Below are 21,996 nucleotides of genomic sequence, written 5' to 3' on the forward strand. Positions count from 1 at the left end.
CCCCAGCTTCTGAATGATTCTGCTTTTTTCCATCAGATAAAACTGCACCAGATGCACTGTAAAATCTGCTTACAGCCTCCGCTGCTCTGACCTCCAGACCAAATAAATTTGTGCACTAAGAGTTTTAAAAGCACTTGCAGGGTTTCAAAAGCCCCTTGTTACACCTAATCCTAAAGAAAGCTGAAGCCGTGTTTGTGTTTTACTTCCTGGCAACTCCATTTCTGCATCTTTCTTGGTCTTGTGGCATTGCACAAAAATAATCTTCATAATCTTGTCTGTGGTGACCTGCACCATGTGACAGGTTCTTTTCCTCCCAGCTCTCTGCTGAAAGAGAGGAGTTCTCTGAGCAGCATAACTCTGGTGATCAGCGGAAGAAAGTCAACAAGCAACAGAGACACCAGCACCTTCTTTTGCCCCTACACCTTCTTAGATGCTCAGGATGCTGCTATTTCCCTCCATCACTTTCCAGATTTCCACTGAGTTTTCACAGCGCTTCCCCCCTGTAATTGCCACACACCTCTGTTGCTAACATCCGATGTCAATCATCTAAATTCTAATGCTAATTAGGCTTTTTTTTTTTTTTTTTTTTTCCCATAACCCCCTGTTTTTTCTGTGCCTAGATAACTTTCCCCTTTGCTGGCTCCCTCCCTTCTCAACCTCCCCTTCTGTGCCTTGCTCTGCTTTGAGTCCGTTGCTCGCAGAAGCAGTACTGTTTTTTCCTGGAATCGTTCAGCAAGCTGACCTATTTCACAAAGCTGACCTAACTAATTGCTCTCACAAGCGGTAACCGGTTTTTTCTGACCTTTAAAAAGTCTAAATGCCGAGTTACGGGTCTTTCTCATGCAAAGTGTGCTTGTAGCAATTAGCCACCTGGGGTCACCGTTCCTTCCAGTACAATAACTGACTATATTGCATGTTCTTGCTAGGATAAAATCTCACCATTTCTAATAAAATCTTAGTGGCTATTATCCACCTACGCTGAGAGTTGCTGCTTGAAAGCAAATGGCTGAGTGAAAGAGGGAGAGCATCTCGTCTTACCTGTCAAAAAAAGACCTTTTCTCAGCAAAAGGAAAAATTCATCTTGTCGAGAATCTGTGTCTGCAGCCCAAACTGCTGCCCTCTGGTCACACTTTGCAATCATTAATTGACGAGCAGGATTTTGAATAGCTGAGAGAGGCAGATAGAGCTGAAGGATTGCAGAAAGGGTCCCCCATCTCTGTCGCCATCATGGAAATAGCTATGAAATGAAATAGTTTGACCAGGCAAGAAATTGAAGGAGATGTTGGGGAGTAAATCCCTGCACCTCCAAAGAACAGACCCCACATTTAGTAGGGGAAGGATAAATTGTGATAAAAAGTCTGGGATTTCTTTCTGGGCGATGTAACAAATACATCTTACCAACCCAGATGGCTGCAGTTCTGCATATACAGTTGCATATCTCCAAGTGTCTTGGAAAAAGGTGAAGAATTGGGGTCTAAGACTTGCAGACATATGTTTCAAGAGCAAATCTCTCCAAGTCCTTCAGTTGGCTTTGGCATGAGTGTTTCCTATTATGCTATTAAATATGGAAGATGATTTGGTACTAAACCAAAGGTGATAAATATCTGTGGAGCAGCCCTGGGGTGAGCAAAGCATTTTACCCACAGCAGTTGCTCCAGAAGTCTTACTTGTTCTCTATGCCCTGTTGCATTTGGGTTTGGGCAGTAATCTCCTGACTAAAGCCTCGTTGCCAACAGACCCTCCGAGAGGACTTGTCATCTGCATCAGTGAAGCTGCACAAAAGCTTTCATGAAAAGGGCAAAGGGAGATTTATCAGGAGAGAGTGAGCAGGGGCTGTAGCGTGTCTTCTGTCTGCTGCTCTCATGAGCACTGCCTAAAGTCTTGTTTGCACCTTGTCACATGCTGGGGGAGAAGGTGCACCTTTGTGCAACCTCCCATAGATATGGCATCATTCGCCCTCCGAAAAGGTTTGTTTTGTGTCTCATTCAAAAGAAGCTCCCTTGTGTCAGCTGCCTTTCACAGGACCATCACCTTTATGGCTGCGAGGACAGGAGAGTGTCTGATAGTGAGGGACAGAGATACTAACACAGCATCCTCTGCGTCTGTGGCTACGACTGATGGATGCAGCCGTAGTGGCATTTAAAAATGTATCACATCTATTTCTCAGCATGCTTGTTAGGAAGATTGCATTCATTAAGGATTTATAAAGGAGATGTAAATGTCTAGCATGTAATAATCATGATGGAGTACCACAGATAGTTTAAATCTGTTTTCCATAGTCTGTCCCAACTAATTCTCTAAGTACTAACAGATAATAATGTCTGTGGAAATGGCTGTCGAAAAACTACATAAATTGTGATAGTTCCTTGATAATTTCCAGTTTTCCGCTGACATTTGGAAGAAGCAATTTCACTGAAGCACAGCAAACCCAGACAATGTAGGAGCAAGAGAAACCCTTTCCAAACCTGCCTGCCACATCCTCACAGATTTTTTAATCAAACTGTCCATCCTTCAGAAGCTCAGCTGTCACTCAGAGAAACTGCAAACATGCATACATCAAAAAACAAATGGAATGTGGCTTTATCATCATCAGATGAAGACATCCAAAAATCCAAAACAATACCCGATGGGACCTTTTCTTTGTAGGTACAGCCCCCAGATGGTGTCTGAAGTCCACTGTTGTATACTGGATAACTGTTCTACAGCGATGGTCCCTCTCAAATGCCTGTCCAGCCACAGATTTGGGGTTGAGTGGCTGCACGAACCCATTAAAACCTTGCCCCCTTCTACTGACCTCAGCTGTAGTGGAACAGCTCTGGAGTCAGTAGCTCTGATGTGTCAAACCACTTCCTACACACGACGGCACGCTCCGCCGCACTAAGCATTAAGTTTGATTTCCTGGATAAAAGCTACTAATACCTGAACAGAGAGCAGCTTTTATTCTGTCTTGCGGAGCCAGCCAGCCAAACGACGATTTGCTGACCAAAGAGCAAAGTCCTTGCTGTGCAGGCAGGGTGATGCTCCCCATCGGTCTAACCAGGCAGTAGACTGCTCCTTGGCTTGGTTGGCACCAGCCCATTGCTTCTGAGAAACTTCACCATCCTCAGCGTTGCGGAGAAAAGATGTGAACAAGTCCCATGGAGCTCAAGTGCCTTTTGATGTGGCTCTTGCTTGGATCCGTCAAGGGGCACAAGCCAGGTAAAGGACTATTTCTGCCTTTTGGGGAGGGAAAATACGATTTGCTTTTTTGTGGTGGCTGCTGGAGGATGTTCGCAACATCCTGACTCCTTTCAGGTAAGGAAAGATGTTAAGAGCTTAAGGAATTTGTGATTCTAAGGAAATGAGAAATGGGTTTTGTGCCCACAAACCATCAACTGCAGACAATCCAGAGCGCGACAGGATATTTTTTGTCTGAGTAATGTACGTATCCTCCAACCCATCATTGGAACAGTGGGCAGATCAAAGCAGCTTTGTGCTCCTTAGGTAGCTCTTTGAATTTGCGTTTTTCCATTTTACATGTAGCTTTAGGAAATACAAAAATAGACACTGAAATGTCAGCACCTCTGTAGGTAAAATTGATGGCAATGCTGTTAGTTGAAAGGTGCCATCCAAGTTTGCTACGGGTACTCTAGCTACCAAGTATTCTTTCAGCCACGCCTCCCAACCAGCAGTGCCTATAAACTGTGAACAGAGACAGCTAATTCATTCAGCATAATTTTACACATTTATAAATTGTGATACTGTTTATATTTGATTTATTTATTGTGACAAGTGTGTGCATTGAGAAATGGTCTGGTGATATATTAGCATATTTGAATTTAAACTGCTTTGTTCAAAGGGAAAAGAAAATCTTACATCCTTAGTGCTCCATACATGTGATATTATCCTGTGTGATAGCCTCCTGTATCTGATGATGATGTCCAGGTTGAGAGGCACGAGCAGATGCAGCCTAAGGCAGGTTCTCAGGTGCAATGGTACTGTAGCTGCTGATGGATCATCTCTAGCACGGCTGCGATTTTTACTAGGGGCAGGGCGTCTCAAGGGAAGGCTGTGTTCCTTACAACCGAACTCGTTAACGCAGGAAGTACCTTCACAAATATTTAACCCTCAGGTGTTTTTATTCTCGTTAAAGTATTTTGCCAGTAAACTCCGTACCTTTTCCTTCACGGGGCATTTTTGTTGCCAAATGAAGTGCCAATGCCCACGGCAAGCGTTTAAGTGCCGCGTGCAAGAGCATCACTGCGAGACGTTCAGCCAGAGATATGTAAATAGGATCGGTTCTGGGATGAGTCAGTCCCCTATATCACGCTTTCTGTATTACTGTGCCTGGGACACGTTGTGAGATTTCTTGCTGGCAAGTCTCGTTTATCAGAAATCTTTCTGTTTTTTGGAAAAAAATGAGGGGTGTTAGAGCAGTTGCATTTTATGCTATCTGATGTGATTTAATTCTGATGGATGAATAAATGCAGAGCATTGCATTCTTCACTGTATCACTAAGCTCTTCTTTCCTCAGCTTCCTGTATTTATTTTCAATGTCTTTCCCAATGTTTAAACATCTCATTTAGATATATATATATATTTTATTTTCTCCCTGCAAATAGTATGCTAAGGTAGAAACACCACCCTTTACCAATTTAGGGGTTTTTGTTGTAGAGATGCCTGAAATATTGTGGCTCTAAGACCTATTGTTTTTAATTCCTTAGGGAGATCAACAAGGAGACCTAGGAATAGATAAAAGCAAAGAAAAGGGAAAGAGGGTAGGTCAAACTGGTCAAAATTCAACAATGCCTTAGTACATACAGTGTTATTCATATTATTTTGCTGTAGTCTTTTCAGCTCATCCCAGCAGTGCAAGTTCAGTTTTGTAAATAGATCCTGCCATAGATGTTGTTTGCAAGAGGGCTTCTGGAAAATGCACTCTCAGGAATAAATATAATTAGGGGAAAAAAGAATATAAAAAGGCTTTTTTTTTTTCTTACAAAACAGTTTCACTGATCGATCTCAAAGTGCTTTGAGAGGGCAAAGTCTTCTGAGACTATCTGGAGAAACTAAGGCATGGGATGATCATTCATTTAGTAAATATTAAAGTACATCTTAGTGCTAAAGAGGATAAGAGAAATGCTGATTTTCTCGTGAAAAGCATCACTTTTGTCTCATTTACTCGGCATAGCAGCAGTGCCTAGAAGCTGCAGGCATGGATGAGGCTTGAAGTATGCTAGGCAAGGGTCAAATACAAGATAAAAGCTGGTCTGTGCTTCTACGACCTTTCCATCCTGCTGTTCATCTGACAGGAATACACTGAATAGATTTGCAAGTTAAACCTGGAAAGGATTAAAACTCACAAAAGAAAGAATTTCATTCAACTGAATTTCATTCACACAAGATGGGTACCAGATCTCAGTCATTTAAATGAGAGGAATTTCTTTCCCATTATACTTGCATATTAGCGCTCGCTCCCATGGATTTGAAATGCAATGCAGAATACATTAAAGTTGTCAAACACGTACAAGTGTTTCTTCTAAGGTCAACCAGAGAGCAAATACCGTTATAAACCTTCCAGCTACAGGGGCCCTCAGCAGCAAAGTGCCCACTACACAGCTACAATTAAAAAAACAATTGTTAAAAAACTGTGATCCCGCTGAGGAAAAGCAGATATTATGGACAGAAATCCTGCAGTATCTGGTTCTGCCTTCAGATGGAGAAATCTTCTCCCCACTTCATCAGAGATGAGATGTTATGTCCTTCCCTTTTGTCACAGCAAAAAATCCACTCTTGAGCTAGGAAGCCACCACCTTTGACTTTGCTCACTATTGCCTTCAGAGTGTTGCAATTTTGGTATCCCTGCTTTCTTTCCTGATGTCCAGCTTTGTTTCCCCTGTTTTTCCTGTTGCATTAATTGTATCTTCAAAGCCTAGATTTTGGATGGTTTCCACCCATGGTTTCCATCTCCTGACCCTGGTCCTGAATCTTGGGACAACCTGGCTTACTGAGTCTTTGCTCCTTCTCCTCTAATGCTTCTCCAAAACTCACATTTCCAAAGTCCTTCCATGACTCTCTTCACTTGACTCCCTGTTCCTCAGCCTTGCCAGGGTAGCAGCACTGTGTCATCTGTTTCTTTTTCTTTATGTTCTCCATTTGTGAAGTGAAAGACTCCAGACAAAGAATATACAGCCCTCTTTTATTTGGAAAAATGTTTTATGCATTACAAGGTCAGAAAAAAACATCAACACTAACAAATAATTTCCATCCCGCTCTTGAGAGCTCCAGTGGAAAGCTCAATGACCATGATAAGACCACAAGTCAAATGAGCCCTAAAGCCACACTTGAAATCAGAAGAGTCCCACCAGGCCTTTTTTCACTGTTACACAAGAATGGGACACATGCTTGTCATCCAGTTCAATTATTTTCAGAGAGGGTATTCTCTACTGCCCTTCTAACCCAATAAAAGGAAAGGCTGAGAAAGTTCTAGCCAAAGAAAAGGATCTGAATTTCTGCTGCTGTTTAAAAAGCCCATTTTCTTTCATGGTAATGTGTTTTTCCCTTTAGATGAAAATACTGAAGAGGCAAGTGTTACTGAAGCCACAGATTCAAGCAAAAATGTAGCCAAACCTATGCAGAACCCAAATGTCACACACCAAAACAAGGTTTTCACATATGATATCCTCAAAACCAGACTCTGTGTTCTGCTACCATACCTTGTGCAGTGGTTGCCTTTCAAGAGTTTGAGCTCTGTGGCTTTACCACAGGTTATAAACGTTCAGAAGCAAAAGAATAAGAAAAACAAATGTTCCCCATTCTCCACTTTGTACATTTTCTATGCAGTGCGCTGTGCTCAGGCTAGTTTTCCTCTCTCTCCCTGCCTCAGGAAACACTCTCCCTCTTTCTTAATGCTCCCTTTTCCAATTCCACATTTGCTGCCCAAGTCCCCATCCCATCCTCCCTGCCAGGGCAGGCCTGAGGTTCATTTTGCTTAACTTCAGCCGTCTTCACCATCTTCTCCATCAAACTGGACATGTGGAGCCCCTTCATAGCCAGGGGAGAGAAAGCAGCACTTTCAGGGCACAGCTCATCTACCAAATTGCAGATAAGGGTGCAACGAGCCATGTCCTGTAAGTGTCTTTCTAGTGACTATGCAGGGAATTGAAATGCCTGCTTTTTGTCAGCTGGGTGGCAATCAGTCATTAAAACAGCAGTGAGTTGATGATGAAGGGGGATAATTGTGTTTAGGAAGAGGGGAGACATATTCAGTCAAGAAACATCTCGGTCAACAGAAGACACAACAACATCTTCAGGCTGCTTTGCTGGCAACTCATGGCAAAGTGAGCTTTAAAATTATATCAATGCATTAGCTAAACCACACTAATTGTCAATGTGAGCATGTAAGAGCGTTCTTCTACCACTGTAGCTGATAAAAACAGAGAAGGACATTTAAGCACTGCTTTGGAGAACTTAAGTTAGGTGTCTGCTGTCCTCTAGAGGGGTCTGCCCAGCTCCACTTCTTACAGAAGGAGCTAAAAAGGCAGGTTCCTGCTAAATTATGCTTAGCATGAGAAAGCTTAGTCCACTATCAAAGCAACTCTAGCCTTGCTGTATATGGAAATTTTTTTTTGCATTAGATTCCACTGCTTAGGTCAATGGAAAACAACTGGTTAGCGTGATTAGGTCAAGAGATAAGAGAAGTGCATTTCTCCCAAACCTAATTTTCCATGGTCCCACAAAGAGTTAATGGACAGCTCCTGCCGGTACATATTCCAGTTTATTTTACACTGTCTTTCCAACAGAGGCATCTTCTAGTACAGCAAACTCAGCAGGTATTGAACTGCCTAGTCCTTAGAATAGGACATGCCTTCTCTCCATGGCTAGGAATATTAAAACCCACCTCCTGCCCCATAAGGCTGATCTCTTCTCCATTGCTGTTTGCATTAAATCTTGTGCCTGGTAATTTCATCTGCATTGTATTTCTGTCACTTATGTTGCAGACTCATTGCTACTCAGATGACTTTGTAAGATAAGCTCTGCGTAATACGCAGTGTAGCTAACCAAAATCTCAGAGGCAAATTACCATAAACTTCAGGTCTGCACTCCAGCCCCACAGCTGGGATCTATTGCCGGCTTACAAATCCACATAGACAATAAATTACATCAAGCAGAGGGGAAAGAAGCAGGCAGAGCTGTAGCTAGCTTGTTAACGGACCCTTTGGGAATAAGTTTTGAAGTTAGAAAAAGTTCATTACCATTTCAATCCAGTTGCCGGTATCAATTCCTTCTCTTCACCCATATCAGTTTCATCTTCAAGAGACATGGTCTATTTAGAGAGCATGTGGTTTCAGACAGCAGATGAACCCCCAGGGCTGAATTAGCTTTTCAGGCACATCTGGGGAAATGTCTTCATTTTAGCATGGTTTTATTTCTTGGTGTCTCTGGGGAGAGGCTCTCTTCATCTCTGAACTGGGCAGGTGTGTGAAGCGCCTGGTTTCTTCCACTCCTTCTACCCAGATCTTCAGAACAGCCGGTTTCCTACTGATCCCGTCTTACCACCTTTGTATTTAGGGGAAAATTGTCCTATTTTTGCACCTTGTCACCTTAACTGACATCAGAATAATGTCAGCGCCGGTGACACACAGCCACATGACAGAGGAAATTCTGAGTTTAGGTTATTGTGGCATGACTCACTGTCTGTGTTTATCTACTACTAAAAATACCTGTTATAAATTTGCTTTTCACTTCTTCTGGACAAAAGGTGTTGTTCTGATGCCTTGTCTAACGCTGCTCTGCCAACTCAGACATGGAAGAGAAATAGCTAGGAGAGCTTCATAAATCCTAATACTGCCAGCATGTCTACTATGAGCAGTCTTGTGTTGGGTCGGTAACGTATCTGAATGGGAAACCTCAGGGAAAAAACCCAAGCACTGAAAGAACTGATGGTGATTTAGCTAGTGGGTTTCTTTCCCCTAATGCTAGATGCTGAGGGTAACCAAAGGCAGTTAAGCTTTATTCGGCACAGGGCAATGAACTCACAAAAGGCAGGGCATGGCAGGGTATTCTGCCTGGCACCAGCCTCCAGTAACTCCTATGTTATATCTGACAGCCTGTGTGGAGGTCCCAGATGCCCTAAGAGGCCTCAAATGGCATCAGGCACCATTGCTTAAGCAGGAACAGCTACCTGTCTTGTGGCTTGGATGACAAGGCTTGCAGGTCTCAAAAAACACATCAAACTTAATTTTGGGAGCACACCAGAAGACGCAATAACTACTTTTTAATTTTTTATGTTTCACAGATATCTATCATCTGAACTCGGTAGTCTTCTTCTAATTCCAAGGGTGTGTCTCCATCCACTGTATGATAATATTTGAAACCAGTTCCAAAATTTCCAGAAATGCACCAAAAATCCACTAATATGGGGAGAAATGCGGATTCCCAGCTGCCTTAGGAGAGCTACATGTTCTAGCAATTCTGCAACCAATGGCAGTGCTAAATCCCACGAACACCGACCTCTCTGTTCGGCTCGTTTCAATACATCATGTTAGTACCCCTAAGTGCAAAGAAATGGAGCACTTTTGGGATGTAGGAGATGAGAATTGTAGGTGGGGTCTGGTGAAGCTTGTGAATGAAGGAAAGGAAGGACAGAGGACATAAGGACTGAAAGAGAAGGAAATAAGGATACACAGCACCTTGTCCTGAGGATGGAGAATTGGAGGATGTGGGGAGGGAAAATGAGGCGAACAAAATCCCAAGAGATCTGAAGGTGACGTGGGGGCAGTCTTTTAAACCAGTGCTAGCAGGAGCGTAGCCCTGGAGCAGCCACGGAGGGATGCAGAATCCAGAGGGAAGTTGGGCTGTGCCAAACTGGGCCACCAGAGGTTATGAGGCAGGTTACGCTTAGGCGTGCTGGCCTTTTATGAGATTTATATTTTCATATCACACCAACTCAAACAAATTGGCAGACTAATTCCCAACCAGGTGCAAAACAGCAAAAAATGCAAAGTTAATCTCCCCCCAAAAATGTAAAAAATTAGGAATCTACTCAAGGAGTAAATCTACACTGCCATTCCCTAGTTCCCTGGCTTCTTCCCATCCCTTGGCTCTTTTATCACCCACACGGCAGGGATGTTGATTTTTTAGGAGAAAACCATGCAGTTTCCTTGGGCACAAAGACTGAATGAAGTTCTAGGGATGATTCACTCCAGAGGTCGTTCTGTGTGGGCAATATGGTCCAGACCTCACCAGGTCTTATCCCTCTCTGCACAGTCTTCCCACACTATGCCAGGAGGTCCAGTGCCATGAAAGACTCCTGCACACCTATATACCACCACCTATGGCCTCTGCAGCTTTGGGGATACGTATCCTTCCCAGCTGGAAGTTTGAATACAGCAATTCACTTGAACCCGTGGTGCTGCTAAATGTCAAAGCACTGGGAGCTCTTCTGGGCCAAACTATAGCTTCCATTCTCAGACAGACTTCACTGACCGTGTAGTCATTGTCAAGAGTTATTAGCATGTCTACAGCCACAATGCCTGGAGTCCTGGCTGATAATTAGGACTCGTTTGTATAAGTGTGGTACAAATAGCTGACCAACACCAGAAATGTAGGATCCAAATGTAAGGCAAGAAAGTGCAGAAGTAATACTGATCAGCATGTTGGGTGCCTACTTGTTCTTGAAAGATGAGTAAAAGACCACTTAAAGACAAGCACCTCTGAAGATATATGAGATACTTAAAGACAATGAAGAGGAATAATGGCAATGGCTATCTAGAAACATCCATATTCACGCACGACTCCTCCCAGTGTGAGGACTGGTACAACAATAAACCCAAAAGCTGATGACTTCAATATCAAACACGTTGATGAGGAGGTCTAGCAGGGGAAGGGAAGCCAATGTTTTGAAAGGATATGACGGTGGATAAGGAGAAGGTTCTTGAAAATTGGAGCAAAATATTTGAAGTGACAGTGAAGCAGTTGGAGGTCCACAGAGGGAAGCAAACAGGTCACAAGGAGACCTAGGAAATTCTTCTTTCCAAATGGGTCAGAGAACAGGAATATGGTTGTAAAGGCCAAAGAAGTAGATACTACAGTGGTTTAGATGTGAGTAGACAATAATTTGAGTGATGTGGATGAAATTAATAGGTTGGATCCTAGAAGTGTTGCATGAGATCCAGCTGCAACGTGGATATGTTGATCCAAGAGCATCAGCCTGATGGGTATTGCTCGCTGTCACCCGTGTGCGCCATTTCTGCACAATCCTTATCAGACGCGTGCAAGTTCAGAAGAACCCGAACTTTATTTGATCATCGATTAAAACAACAGTCGCCCTTTACAATGAGTAGGCTAAATGCTGTGGGTTTTCTTAAGAAGAGACTAAAGAGTTGTAGGTTTGAGTGCCTTGTGCTGAGATTCAGATCTACAGTGTGCTTCAAAGAGGCTTTTGAAGTCTTGAGGGAAACATGCTTTTAGCTTTCAGGGAAAGTGAGAGTACATGATCTCAACTTGCTGCTAATCTGATAACTCTTTAATTTTAATCACCCTGACAGTCTGTGGTAAACCATGTGGTTAACTATTTCGGGTACAGTCGCTTCTCTCTAAGCCACAGTCTGATGTAGTTTACAAGGCGAATCCTTTGATAACACAAAGATACAAGGGGATTAAAACATCCCTTACACAGCTTAGCTGTGAAGCCACTCACAACACTTTTGATTGTTGCCTTCCTCCAACTGTGTGACTTTTACTAAGTGGCAAGATACTGAAAAGTAAAAAGGGCAGAAAACATCAAAGTGAGAAAATGACGGGTGGCTCTGAACGAAAAGGGCATTGCAGGAGTGGATCTGGGAGTCGCTGACTGGGTTGCTGTTGGCAAGGGATGGCTTTGTTTCAAGGAGAAGGCACTTTGGGAGTCAAGGGCAGACGCCAAATGATGGACAACTATCAGGGATTCAAGGCCCTTTCGCAGTCGTTCTTGCTGTTTGCTAAGGCTGCATTAATTATGGTTGCAGAAAATGTGAAGACATGATGACTAAGAAATTTTACTCATAATAGCTGTTACTGTTCTGCATAAGCATAAAGGGCCACAGATCATGCACCCAAGGATCTTGAATGCCAGCCCTGATGCGACCAGCCTGTTTTATCTTTGAATTTCTCAGCCTTTAGGCCTTAAATAATCATTAAGTAGTGCCTTTATCAGCTTCTAGGTCTCCAGCTCAGCTTCAGTGAGCTTTTCAAGTGCACTGAAATGATCTGACTTAATTCATTCCAACTGATTGAGAAGTATATTTAGATCTGATTTGCTGATGACACAGCACTTCACGTCCTTGTTTTGGGACAAGTTATATTTAGGTTTGCAAACTTGTTTCACAGTAAGCTGCTCTTTGGTGTGCTCAGACAGAACTGAGAGTCTACTCCCCTTTCCAGTGTTTGTTTATAGATGACTGCAACTTTTAATGGCTTAGTTTTGCTTATTATGCCTCACTCCATAGATTCAGGGCCGTACGCTCTGGTGCAGGCAGCAGCTCTGCAATGTGACTGCGTGCTGCTTCAGTAAGAAAATGTTGATAGTGTTTCGTGTTGCCCACCTGCTGGGTGCAGAAAGAAAGGGCTCAAAAGCCTGCTTCAGGCAGGACGGGGACAGGAGCAGGCAGGTAGGTGCCTGCCACCACTCCCAGCTGCAGAACACCTTTGCTCCAGCATCCTTTCTCCTCTAGAAGAAATACAAGGGAGTTGAATCAGCCCCTCCTAATTAAAACAGTGTAGACAGATACATGCTTCATGTCACTTGGTGGAGACATGCCCAAGGGATTTTTCGGCATCCTGAACAAATCTATACTTATGAAATCAATGGCAACAACTAACTCCAATGTGAAGAAGGCTTTGGATGACGGGATTGTTCTAAAATTAAAATAAAAAAAGTTCACTGAAAAAACTAGTAGCTTCGCCAGACACTCAGAGCCTCTCCTTGGCTTAGAGACAACCAAAGAAATAAAGCTTTGCTACCCTCGCGTTCCCTTCATGACATCCAGTTTCATCCCTCAGCTGTGATTTTAGCCCTGTGGCTGGGAGCAGAATTAGGCTTACTTCACTGAGCTCTGGGCATGATCTGGTACTGATAAGACAGAAAGCTGTGGGAAGTCCTCGGTGAATAAGGTTGATGCACAGGCTGTCCTGATTCTCAGGCTTTCTGTTTGCAGAACAATGTCCACCTCTTCCAAGGACTGAGTTTGCTGATGTTACTGCTGAAACGTATCCAGTGGGGACCAAACTGTATTATGAATGTGACAGTGGCTATGCGAGAAGAAGTGGACAGTACTCGGGAATTCGGTGTCAGAGGAAAGAGCAGGTTGCTTCTTGGCTCTACAAGGAATTTGAATGCATTGGTAAGTGATTAATTAAACACTTGTAGAGGTGTTTTTCCAATGACCTAATCAGTATAAGACGTATCTGGGCATTGCTCTAACAAATGATCTTTTGCACTTATTTTTGCAAATTAGAACTTGCAACAGTTCTATCCTGCCTCTAAAAGTCTGGGTGCTCTGGCTTTGCTCTGCTATTCATCCTGCTGTAATTCAGCAAATGTAACTTCTCCCACAGATGAGAGAATTTTGTTGTCAACGGCTCCCACAGAGGAGTTAGATGTTACGCAGAAACCAGAAAGAAAAACACAGAGCCCTGCACCCCACAAGCAAGAAAACCTTTCAGAGTTTGACCAGAAAGGTAAGAGTGAGCCCATTCATCACTGTAGCATTTCTTCTACTGATTTCCATGGAAGCAGTGTAAGATGATGAGTAACTTCTAATTATTTTGACAGAGAGAGAGAAAGAAACAATCTCGGCTGAACACGCGATATGGTGTAAGCAAATGAGTATTTTATATCCTAACAAAGAATTAGGAAGGCTTGGTATATCCTGCTTGTCTATATTTTGTAAGGATACATATCATGTTGTTTCAAGAACACAAGCAGTAGGTAAAATCTATCTGCTTTAACCATGTGCTGCCTTGTGATCCCACAGATTTTTGTGGTCCTCCGAAGGCTATTCCGCATGCTTACTTAAGCCTGAACAAACAGTATTACGTGGGACAAGTATTACATTTCAAATGCCAGAGTGCTTATGACAGACAACCCCCCACCTCTGGCACCCTCAGGTGCAAGAAGGTGAATGGCAAAATCATCTGGACCCCCCTTGACACGCGATGCACCAATGACAGCCACAAGCGGCCACCACAGACTATTGAGCCAGGTAAGATGGTTACTTCGGTATCACTGGTTCATGCAGGGTCCAAACCCCTCAACTCAGCGCATCAATCCTAGGGAACAACCTGCTTGGGGTTCAGGATGGAGACACTGGGGACCTCAGGGCTCCAACACTGATGGAGGTGTTATCTCTGACTGGTGGAGATGACATCTCTGGGGAGGACATAGCTGCATCCTACTTTATCTTGGGTGTCCTTTCACACTAACTGCAAAATTGCAGGAATTTGTGAGCAGGTACAGCCACACTGTCATATACTGGGAAGGAAAAAGTAGAACAAGCCTTTCTCCTTTTCCTTCCTCCTGGCTATAGGTCATCTATTGTCCCTTCACAGTAAGGTACTCCAACAGGTACAGCTAAGCATCCCTCATGATTGCTCAGGGGTTTAGGATCCAGAATTTAGCTAGTCCATAGCTAAACCTGAGTAATGAGGCTCAATTCTTAATTTAACACGCAGGATGTCGTTTTGAACAAAGAGACAGCAAGAAGCCCACCAATATTGCACTGTAGTCTTTATGGACCCAGATTCAGCAGGACATGCACCACTGTGGTCTGGCATCTTGAGTTTCACTGCTCAGGGAGCCAGCAGGGCTCTCAAGCGAGGTTGCAGAACCTCTGCTTCTTGCTTTTATACCGTTAGATGTGGTAATGCTGAAACAAAAAAGACCTTTGTGGCCTCTACTCCACCCAAATTACCTACCTTTTCTGAAGGCATCTCTCCTAACTCCACAATGCAGGAGTTCAATATGCAGAGAGAAAACAGAGCCCCTTTCCCAAGCGTCTGTAATAGCACTGAGGGTCTGGGGCTCTCTCTGGGTGTCAGGCAGAGCTATTGAAAGTGGAATGACGCAGCTGTCCACCACCTCTACAGTAGTCTTCAGGCTTTCATGACCCTCCCAACCTACTCTGAGGCAGGAGAGTGCAATGGGATGAATTTCAAAGAAGTGAGAGCCAATGCAAGGTTAATATGAGAGGACTTTTCCTACCAAGAGTGGAAAAAACTGGTTTTCACCAGTACTTGGGCCTTTAAGGGGAAATTAATCTTGCAGAACTGTAGTTATCTGCTGTACGGATGCCTACCTCTGAGTTGGACTGCCTTTATAACTGACAGAGGGGAATAGGTGTTGATGGTGCTATGTTAGGTGCCCTATTTCATGTCTATTTTATCGTGAGATGAACTGCACTTTTTAAAGCCTTGTTTCTCCCCAATTACTATAGCAGAGCCCACATGAGTATCTCAGAGGCCACATCTATGTAACAGTAGGTGAGAATGCCAGCCCTTGTGACTCGTACCAGGCTATGGGGTAGAGCAGGATGGTTTGGGCAGGCCTGTTTTTCTGCAGAGAGACCTCTCAGGTGACACTTGGCCATCATTGCCTCTCATTGCTGCTCTGACTGTAAGAATGAATCACCTTACTGGACACTCTATTTCAGCATTAACCCAGGGCTTTCTCCCCTTCTTCATAGATCCACCTGTTTCCCTGTGGTGCCCAGTTCAGAGTGTTCCAGGTACAGCAGTAACAATTTGTTGTTTGGTCTTTCCTCCTCCTTCACGATGGTTATTTTTTTTTTCCATTGATAATTTCACTTGGTACTATCAAGATGAAGGAACTTCTTGCTACGGTGGAAATAACCCATCAACATACTAGTCTTAGAAAATGATGCAACCTATTGCTATTGGAATAATGTCCCCAGGGAAGTGGTGGATTCCTCAACTTTGGACACTTTTAAGATCTGGCTGGACAGAGTGCTGGACCATCTTGTCTAGACCACCAAGAAAGGTTGGACCAGATGATCCTTGAGGTCCGTTCCAACCTGGTAGTCTATGATTCTATGATTCTATTGACTAGTCAGAGACTACAAATATTTGAAATTTTAATATTAGGATTATGAAAAACGCGAGACTGGATGATGAAACAGGCCATCTCAGCCTTTCATTCAACAGAACAATAAATCCAGTTTCCTGCAAAAATACACTCAAACCTGAGCAAGGCCAGGTCTTTGTAATTAGTGCACCAAATATTTATTCCCCCAAAGTGCTGCCTTTCTCTTTGTTATGATGTGATGTCTTTAATGGGGCTGGATAAGGAATATACTCCCCTTCCTCGGTTCTTCCCCCCCAACATTCAGCATGAAGAGATTTATCAAGAGACCACTCTTACCAGACCTCCTGTTAAAAACATGTCCATACCTCATACTGGCTCAAGTTCAGAGCTTCCTTTTCAGGATAAGGGAGAAATTTGATTAATTTCTTGCACCAGGGAAGTTTTGACTTACATTTCTGAGGAAAAAGAGGTCCTGTTTGAAGCCATGTTTCCAAACCCTAGCTCAGCACCTTGGAAGTCATCCTTCCCGATCGCATATGAAGTAAAGATCTTATCTGTATCCCATTCCTTGGAAGATACAGTTCACTTCATGCCCACCATTATCAGATATCAGATCGGCACATATGTTGATATCCAGGCTGGAAACATCTACTGATGGCCAAGAAACAAATATGGCAATTATTAAGTCTCTGTGCAGCGGGAGAGCTGTCAGACTCTACCCTCATCACTGCTTCTATGCCAGAATGAGATGGCTCTTTGCCTGACTCTATCCTCATCACTGATTTGATGATCTTCTCCAGAAGAGCAACTCAGTACTAAAATAAAGAATTTCTCTCTCTCCATAGGTTCGACTCATCCATCCTTTTCCTCATCTGTGATACTGCCAGTGGCAGGTATGCCATTTTGTTAACTGGACTCAGGCTTCACTCCATCCCCCAGAGCAGTTACTTTGCCTTTCAATTTGCTGTTCTAAGGAAGAGATTCATCCCTGTTATAAAAGCTAATAAATATACAGCAAGACACATCTGTTGGTATTGGGTGAGAAGTCAGTAAAGAACGTGTAAACAGACAGTTTAAGCACTTAAGCTTTTTATAAAGAAGTTTTCAAAGACTCATAAGGGATGTAAAAGAAAATAGATCAACTAAAAGTCTAGTTTTTAAACGAAGTGATTTCCAGATTCTTTCTCTGAGACTTTCTGTGAATTCAGTGAATAACTTCAACTGGAAAAAACCAGTAAAAAATGCAAATATTTAAATGATGTGTTTCTCTCACATTTTCAAAGGAGTAAAAAAAGATGGGCAAATAAAATATTTCCTCACAGCTAAACTGATGCATTTAGATCAGTCTGAAGAGATTTCTTTTCTCCACCTTCCCCATCTTCCATTCAGCCATTAGCTGCTAAAATAGAAATTGCCTCTTACTGTGCATATGCTCAAGACTTTGTATAAGGGCTCCTGATTCCAGCTGGAGTCTGCTGACAACTGTAGCACATATTATAATAGGGAGGAATAATGGAGTGAGATAAAGGAAGGGAAGGAGGAGTATTGCAAACCGTGCCAGAGACTGCAGCATCAGTAGTCCCTGGTTATTTGTTGGTGGTCAATCTCTAGTTGCCCAGGTCCCCTCTGTCTGGGTCCTGTTTGCCCCAGAGAGCAAAGCAATGGGGCAACATGGAAGAACTCTTGCCTCTGGGCATAGGGGCGAGATGATACCTTATCCCAGGTCTCACCTGTTTCTCCCAGTTGGAGTAACTGCAATAATTAAGATAACACCAGGTGCTGACGGTGTTGATTTTGTGTTTTAACAGCTATCTTTTTTGTCCTGCTTATCATCCCTGCCGTCTTTGTGTGACTCACCAAGCAGAGAATACGGTAAGTGGGACAGAACCAGGAAAATGCAAAATCTAAAAAAAGTCCCTAGCAGTGGATGAGGTATCAACTGGATCACCCGTCCCACTGTCGCACTGCTTCGATTTCTGAATACCTTCTTTGGTATTAAATAAATGACCCTGGATTTTGGGTTATCTGGTTCAGCTACTAAATACTGAACAAGAAAAGGAGGAATTGGAGCTTTTGAAATGAAAAAATCATGCTTTGTTCCGGCCACTGTGGAACTGAGAATGGCAGTTCAAATAATGAGCGGAAAATGAATCCCATGGGGAAATTAAGGTTAATTATGCAAATATGTTAGTTTCAGAGAGATTACGCAATCAGTCTTTTTCTCTCTGGCTAACCTGTGGGAAGTCTGGTGGAGCATCTGCCACCACGACCACGTAATTCTTCTTCCTTCTTCCCCCTGATTTCTCAGTCAAGTCATGACAACTTTGTACTTCAGACTTATTTTAGTCTGGCCTCCTCACTGTTTCTATTACTACACTGAGATACACCGAGGCTGTTCCTGTTCACAGGCTCCCCAGCCTCGTTAATCCAAGATGTCCCTATTTGACATTTGGGAGTTCTCCTTCTCTCCTCGTTCTTTGCTAATCCTCATCCCCTCTTCCTTACTAATTACCAATGGGCTCTGCTTCTCAGATGAGTGGGTTTTTTTCTCAAAAAGGAGGAGGGAAGGACCTTGTGAAACCACATCAACAGTGCTTTTTCGCTAGTTCGCAATAGGATAAAGCCACAGAAAGTGTAGACAATGCTTTGAAACATCTTTTAGTGAAGACGGTCAACCATGGTCCAGATTGCCTGGGCCATTGTGGGATTTCTGAGAATACGATCGGTAAAAAATTTGTCAAGAATGATCTACGTTTCACTGGCCCTATGGTGGAACAAGTGATGAAACAGCTGATACCAGATGAAATAGTAACTGAGATCCTAGGTGGTGTCTTCTGCAAAAAGCACTGTGTCATTTCTCATACTAAATATAGAAGAAGCCGTAGAAAACTTGCCCCTTCCCAACTGTAGTAAAGTCTTTTTTCCTGCTGTAGAGAAGACTCCTCAGGGAATTGCAGCGTTCAGACCCAAGTTCATGAAATCGATGGCTTACCACAGAAGAAACCAGATTGTACCAGCGACTGTAAGACCAGCAGTGGCAAACGAGGAGGAAACCTGGACACTCAAATCCAACGTGTGAAGGTGGCAGAAAATATTACGGCTTCATTCTTATGGGGACAGAGTGACTTAACAGAGTATGGGTGGAGGGAGTGCACCCCATCATTGACAGATGGGGAAAGAGCCCTGCCTGAAACTGCTTCCCAAAACCACTTCTCCTCCTCCTACTATATAGCAGATGTATTGCTAATATAACTGCAGCCTCTCCCAAGCGACCAGGCGTATATATGGACCACTCACCCAAGCACCGTTGTTACAGCCCACACACCACCTTCCCCACAAAGAGAGATGCTGGACACCTCATGCCCCCATCCCTTCCCTACCCGGATGGGTCAAATGCAGCCACGCTTTTCTCCTCCTCACACTGATCCTCCTGGAAAAGAAAATTAAACCTATTTACCCTCTGTACATAAGCTGAAAATCGTACTGGACTCCCTCATGGTTCAGTATACACATGCATCCGTCATCACCTTCCTCTTCCCAATTATTTTAGACTAGCCCCTTCCACAACAGTTACTACATTATTCCTCCAGCTCAGAAAAGGATGCTGCAGATTGTGGCAGTTGATTAATTTGACAGCTCCTTTCGTAGCTGCAGTGCACCAAAGAACCTAGTGCAAAGGCATTTGAGGACAGACTCAAGCATACACAGTACTTGACATATATTATTGGGAATTCATGAAGTTTGAATAGTCTTCTGCCTCTTTTTAGCCACGCTCAGCCTGGTAGGATGGGGTTGATCTGAAAAATGAATGCGTCTATGTCTAAGGCAGACAACGGTAAGCAACAAGTCCCTTTAGAGAGCAGTTAATCTCAGCCTATTGCCTATATATATGTCTATGGGTATATTTATTTATGCCACATATGTATGCACACACACACACATGTATTTACAGGCCGAATGACTCATGGTCTAAAGGTTCCTATTTCTCTGCATTGACTCTAAACAATGACTAGATTAGCTATAGATGCATACATGGCATATGTCAACAGCAAAATGGGATTAATCCTTCCCTTTTAATTCAGGAGGCATGAGGCCTTAGTGTAGTTTTCTATTTTGTGATAGAGTATGTATCATTATTTTACTGGTTTGTATTCCTGTTGAGTTATTCTCACTCCGTAGCCTTGATATTTATACTTCCCATGGCTTTTTTTATTCCTGTTGGAATAGGACTAACTTGTACTACGTATCTTTATAAAGATGGATATGTAATGGTCTATTACATGCTGTTATTTTATATAGGGGCAAACAACAATCTGTATTTACACAATAGATGACAGGTTTTCACACCTGTCAGCCGCTCTGAAGGCTGCAAGCAGTGGTACTAAGCTCTTCTTCTTCATTTGGTTGATGCACGATACTTGCTGCTAACAGAGCTCTGTGAAGCACTGCAGTTAGGCTGGCATGGCTTGTCCTGCTCAGGGCATTTCACTGGAGAAGGCTAATATTTCATCTACTCCTAGCATGCCCATTTTTATGCAGATAACAAGAGCAGTGTCATATGTCTCCTACTGCTCCAGTGGTTTTTCCTCCTTCCCCTAGCCAGCTTGGCTCGGGGGCTCTCTCTCCACATTTTGTCTTTGTTTCTTGGAAATTAAGGGAGTCACACTGCTGGTAAGGGACCTGTAAGCAATAGTGGATTACAGACTGAACAGCTATTATGGGGTTTAATTTTCCTAGCTATTAATGTCTACATAGAGTGTCTGAACCCAGGTCACCTCCAGCACGGGAGCTGTATACGTACTTTATCAGGAAGCTGTACCTCTCAGTTGAGCTGTACTTCACCTCTCCGTAGGGCTTGTTTGCCCTCAGGGGAAATGTTTGCATCTGAGGCTTGAGACTTCAATACCACAAGCAGAGAGCAAGTAGAAATCAGTAGGACCCGGCCTGGGAGCATAAGGCCACCACCGAAGAGGCTGTGGCCAAAGGGGCACCGTCGCTGTGGTGCTTTCTCCGTGGCCGCTCTCGCTTGTTTTACACGAGGTGTGGTGGGTTGATATTTTTATTTTGTAGACTTTGATTTTCTCAGCATGGAACAACTAATAAACTATAACAATAAATTGTTCTGGATGTTTGAAAGGCAGCTTGTTCTTCTTGCTGTTGATCTAAAGTTTGAGAAATATGTGACTTTTTTTTCCATTACCCTCTCATTTTAACAAAAGGTATGACAAACTCAGGAATGTGTCACAGGAAGGTTTATTCTAAAGACCCATGCTACATACAGCTCACATCACACATGTACTATCACGGCTAACCTTAAAATGCAGGAGGAAACTAAAAATATTTGCACAAGAAGATCCCGGGAAACGATGTCTCAAAAATAGATAATGGAAGCAATCTAAGGGCAGTGGAGCTCCCTTAACCCTAACCCTCCCCAAGGGGTGGAAATACACATACTCCTGTACCATGGCCAGGAACCCAAGTGTAAGTAAAAGTGTTTTTCCAGAAGTCCGCAGTGTAAGAGTCAACCTGCACATTGCAATGCGTCATCGTGTGTGCCTTCATATAGGTGTCTCCATGCGAGCTGGTCTCATCACGGTGGAGATAACGTGAGTCTAGAGACACTCATCTGTCAAATGCAGGTGTCCACCCAGGCTGAATAGTTTTCCAGACCCCCATGGACCCCATCAGCCATTGACTCCATTGACTCTACTGGGAGCTCAGACAGCAGCTCGCATGGTAACACCTACATATTGATCTGGTTGCCGAAAGACAGGGATCTGCTGTGATCTGAGACAGGGGTGTTGGAAATATCTACATAGGGCTTGAACCTAGAACACAGGACCTAAGGGAGGCCTGTCCTCCCCTGCACTGGTAGCTGGAAGCTAAGCAGCATGATTTGTTTGTGCCCAGCCTGCAGAATTACCCCCATCTACTTT

The 21,996-nt window shown here is 43.4% G+C and overlaps 1 protein-coding gene across 1 annotated transcript; it reads left to right on the top strand.

Moving 5' to 3' along the window:
• Window positions 1-3,122: 3,122 nt before the first annotated feature.
• Window positions 3,123-17,912, top strand: LOC104351597 (interleukin-2 receptor subunit alpha). Its single transcript, XM_009957731.2, has 6 exons — window positions 3,123-3,198; window positions 13,176-13,361; window positions 13,576-13,698; window positions 13,995-14,222; window positions 16,906-16,953; window positions 17,869-17,912. Exons 1-6 carry the CDS (start codon window positions 3,138-3,140, stop codon window positions 17,910-17,912), a joined length of 690 nt encoding a protein of 229 aa, XP_009956033.1. The 5' UTR covers window positions 3,123-3,137.
• Window positions 17,913-21,996: the final 4,084 nt, after the last annotated feature.

Source organism: Leptosomus discolor, chromosome 1 (genome assembly GCF_034619465.1).
Source record: "Leptosomus discolor isolate bLepDis1 chromosome 1, bLepDis1.hap2, whole genome shotgun sequence".
In the NCBI taxonomy this organism is placed as follows: domain Eukaryota; kingdom Metazoa; phylum Chordata; class Aves; order Leptosomiformes; family Leptosomidae; genus Leptosomus; species Leptosomus discolor.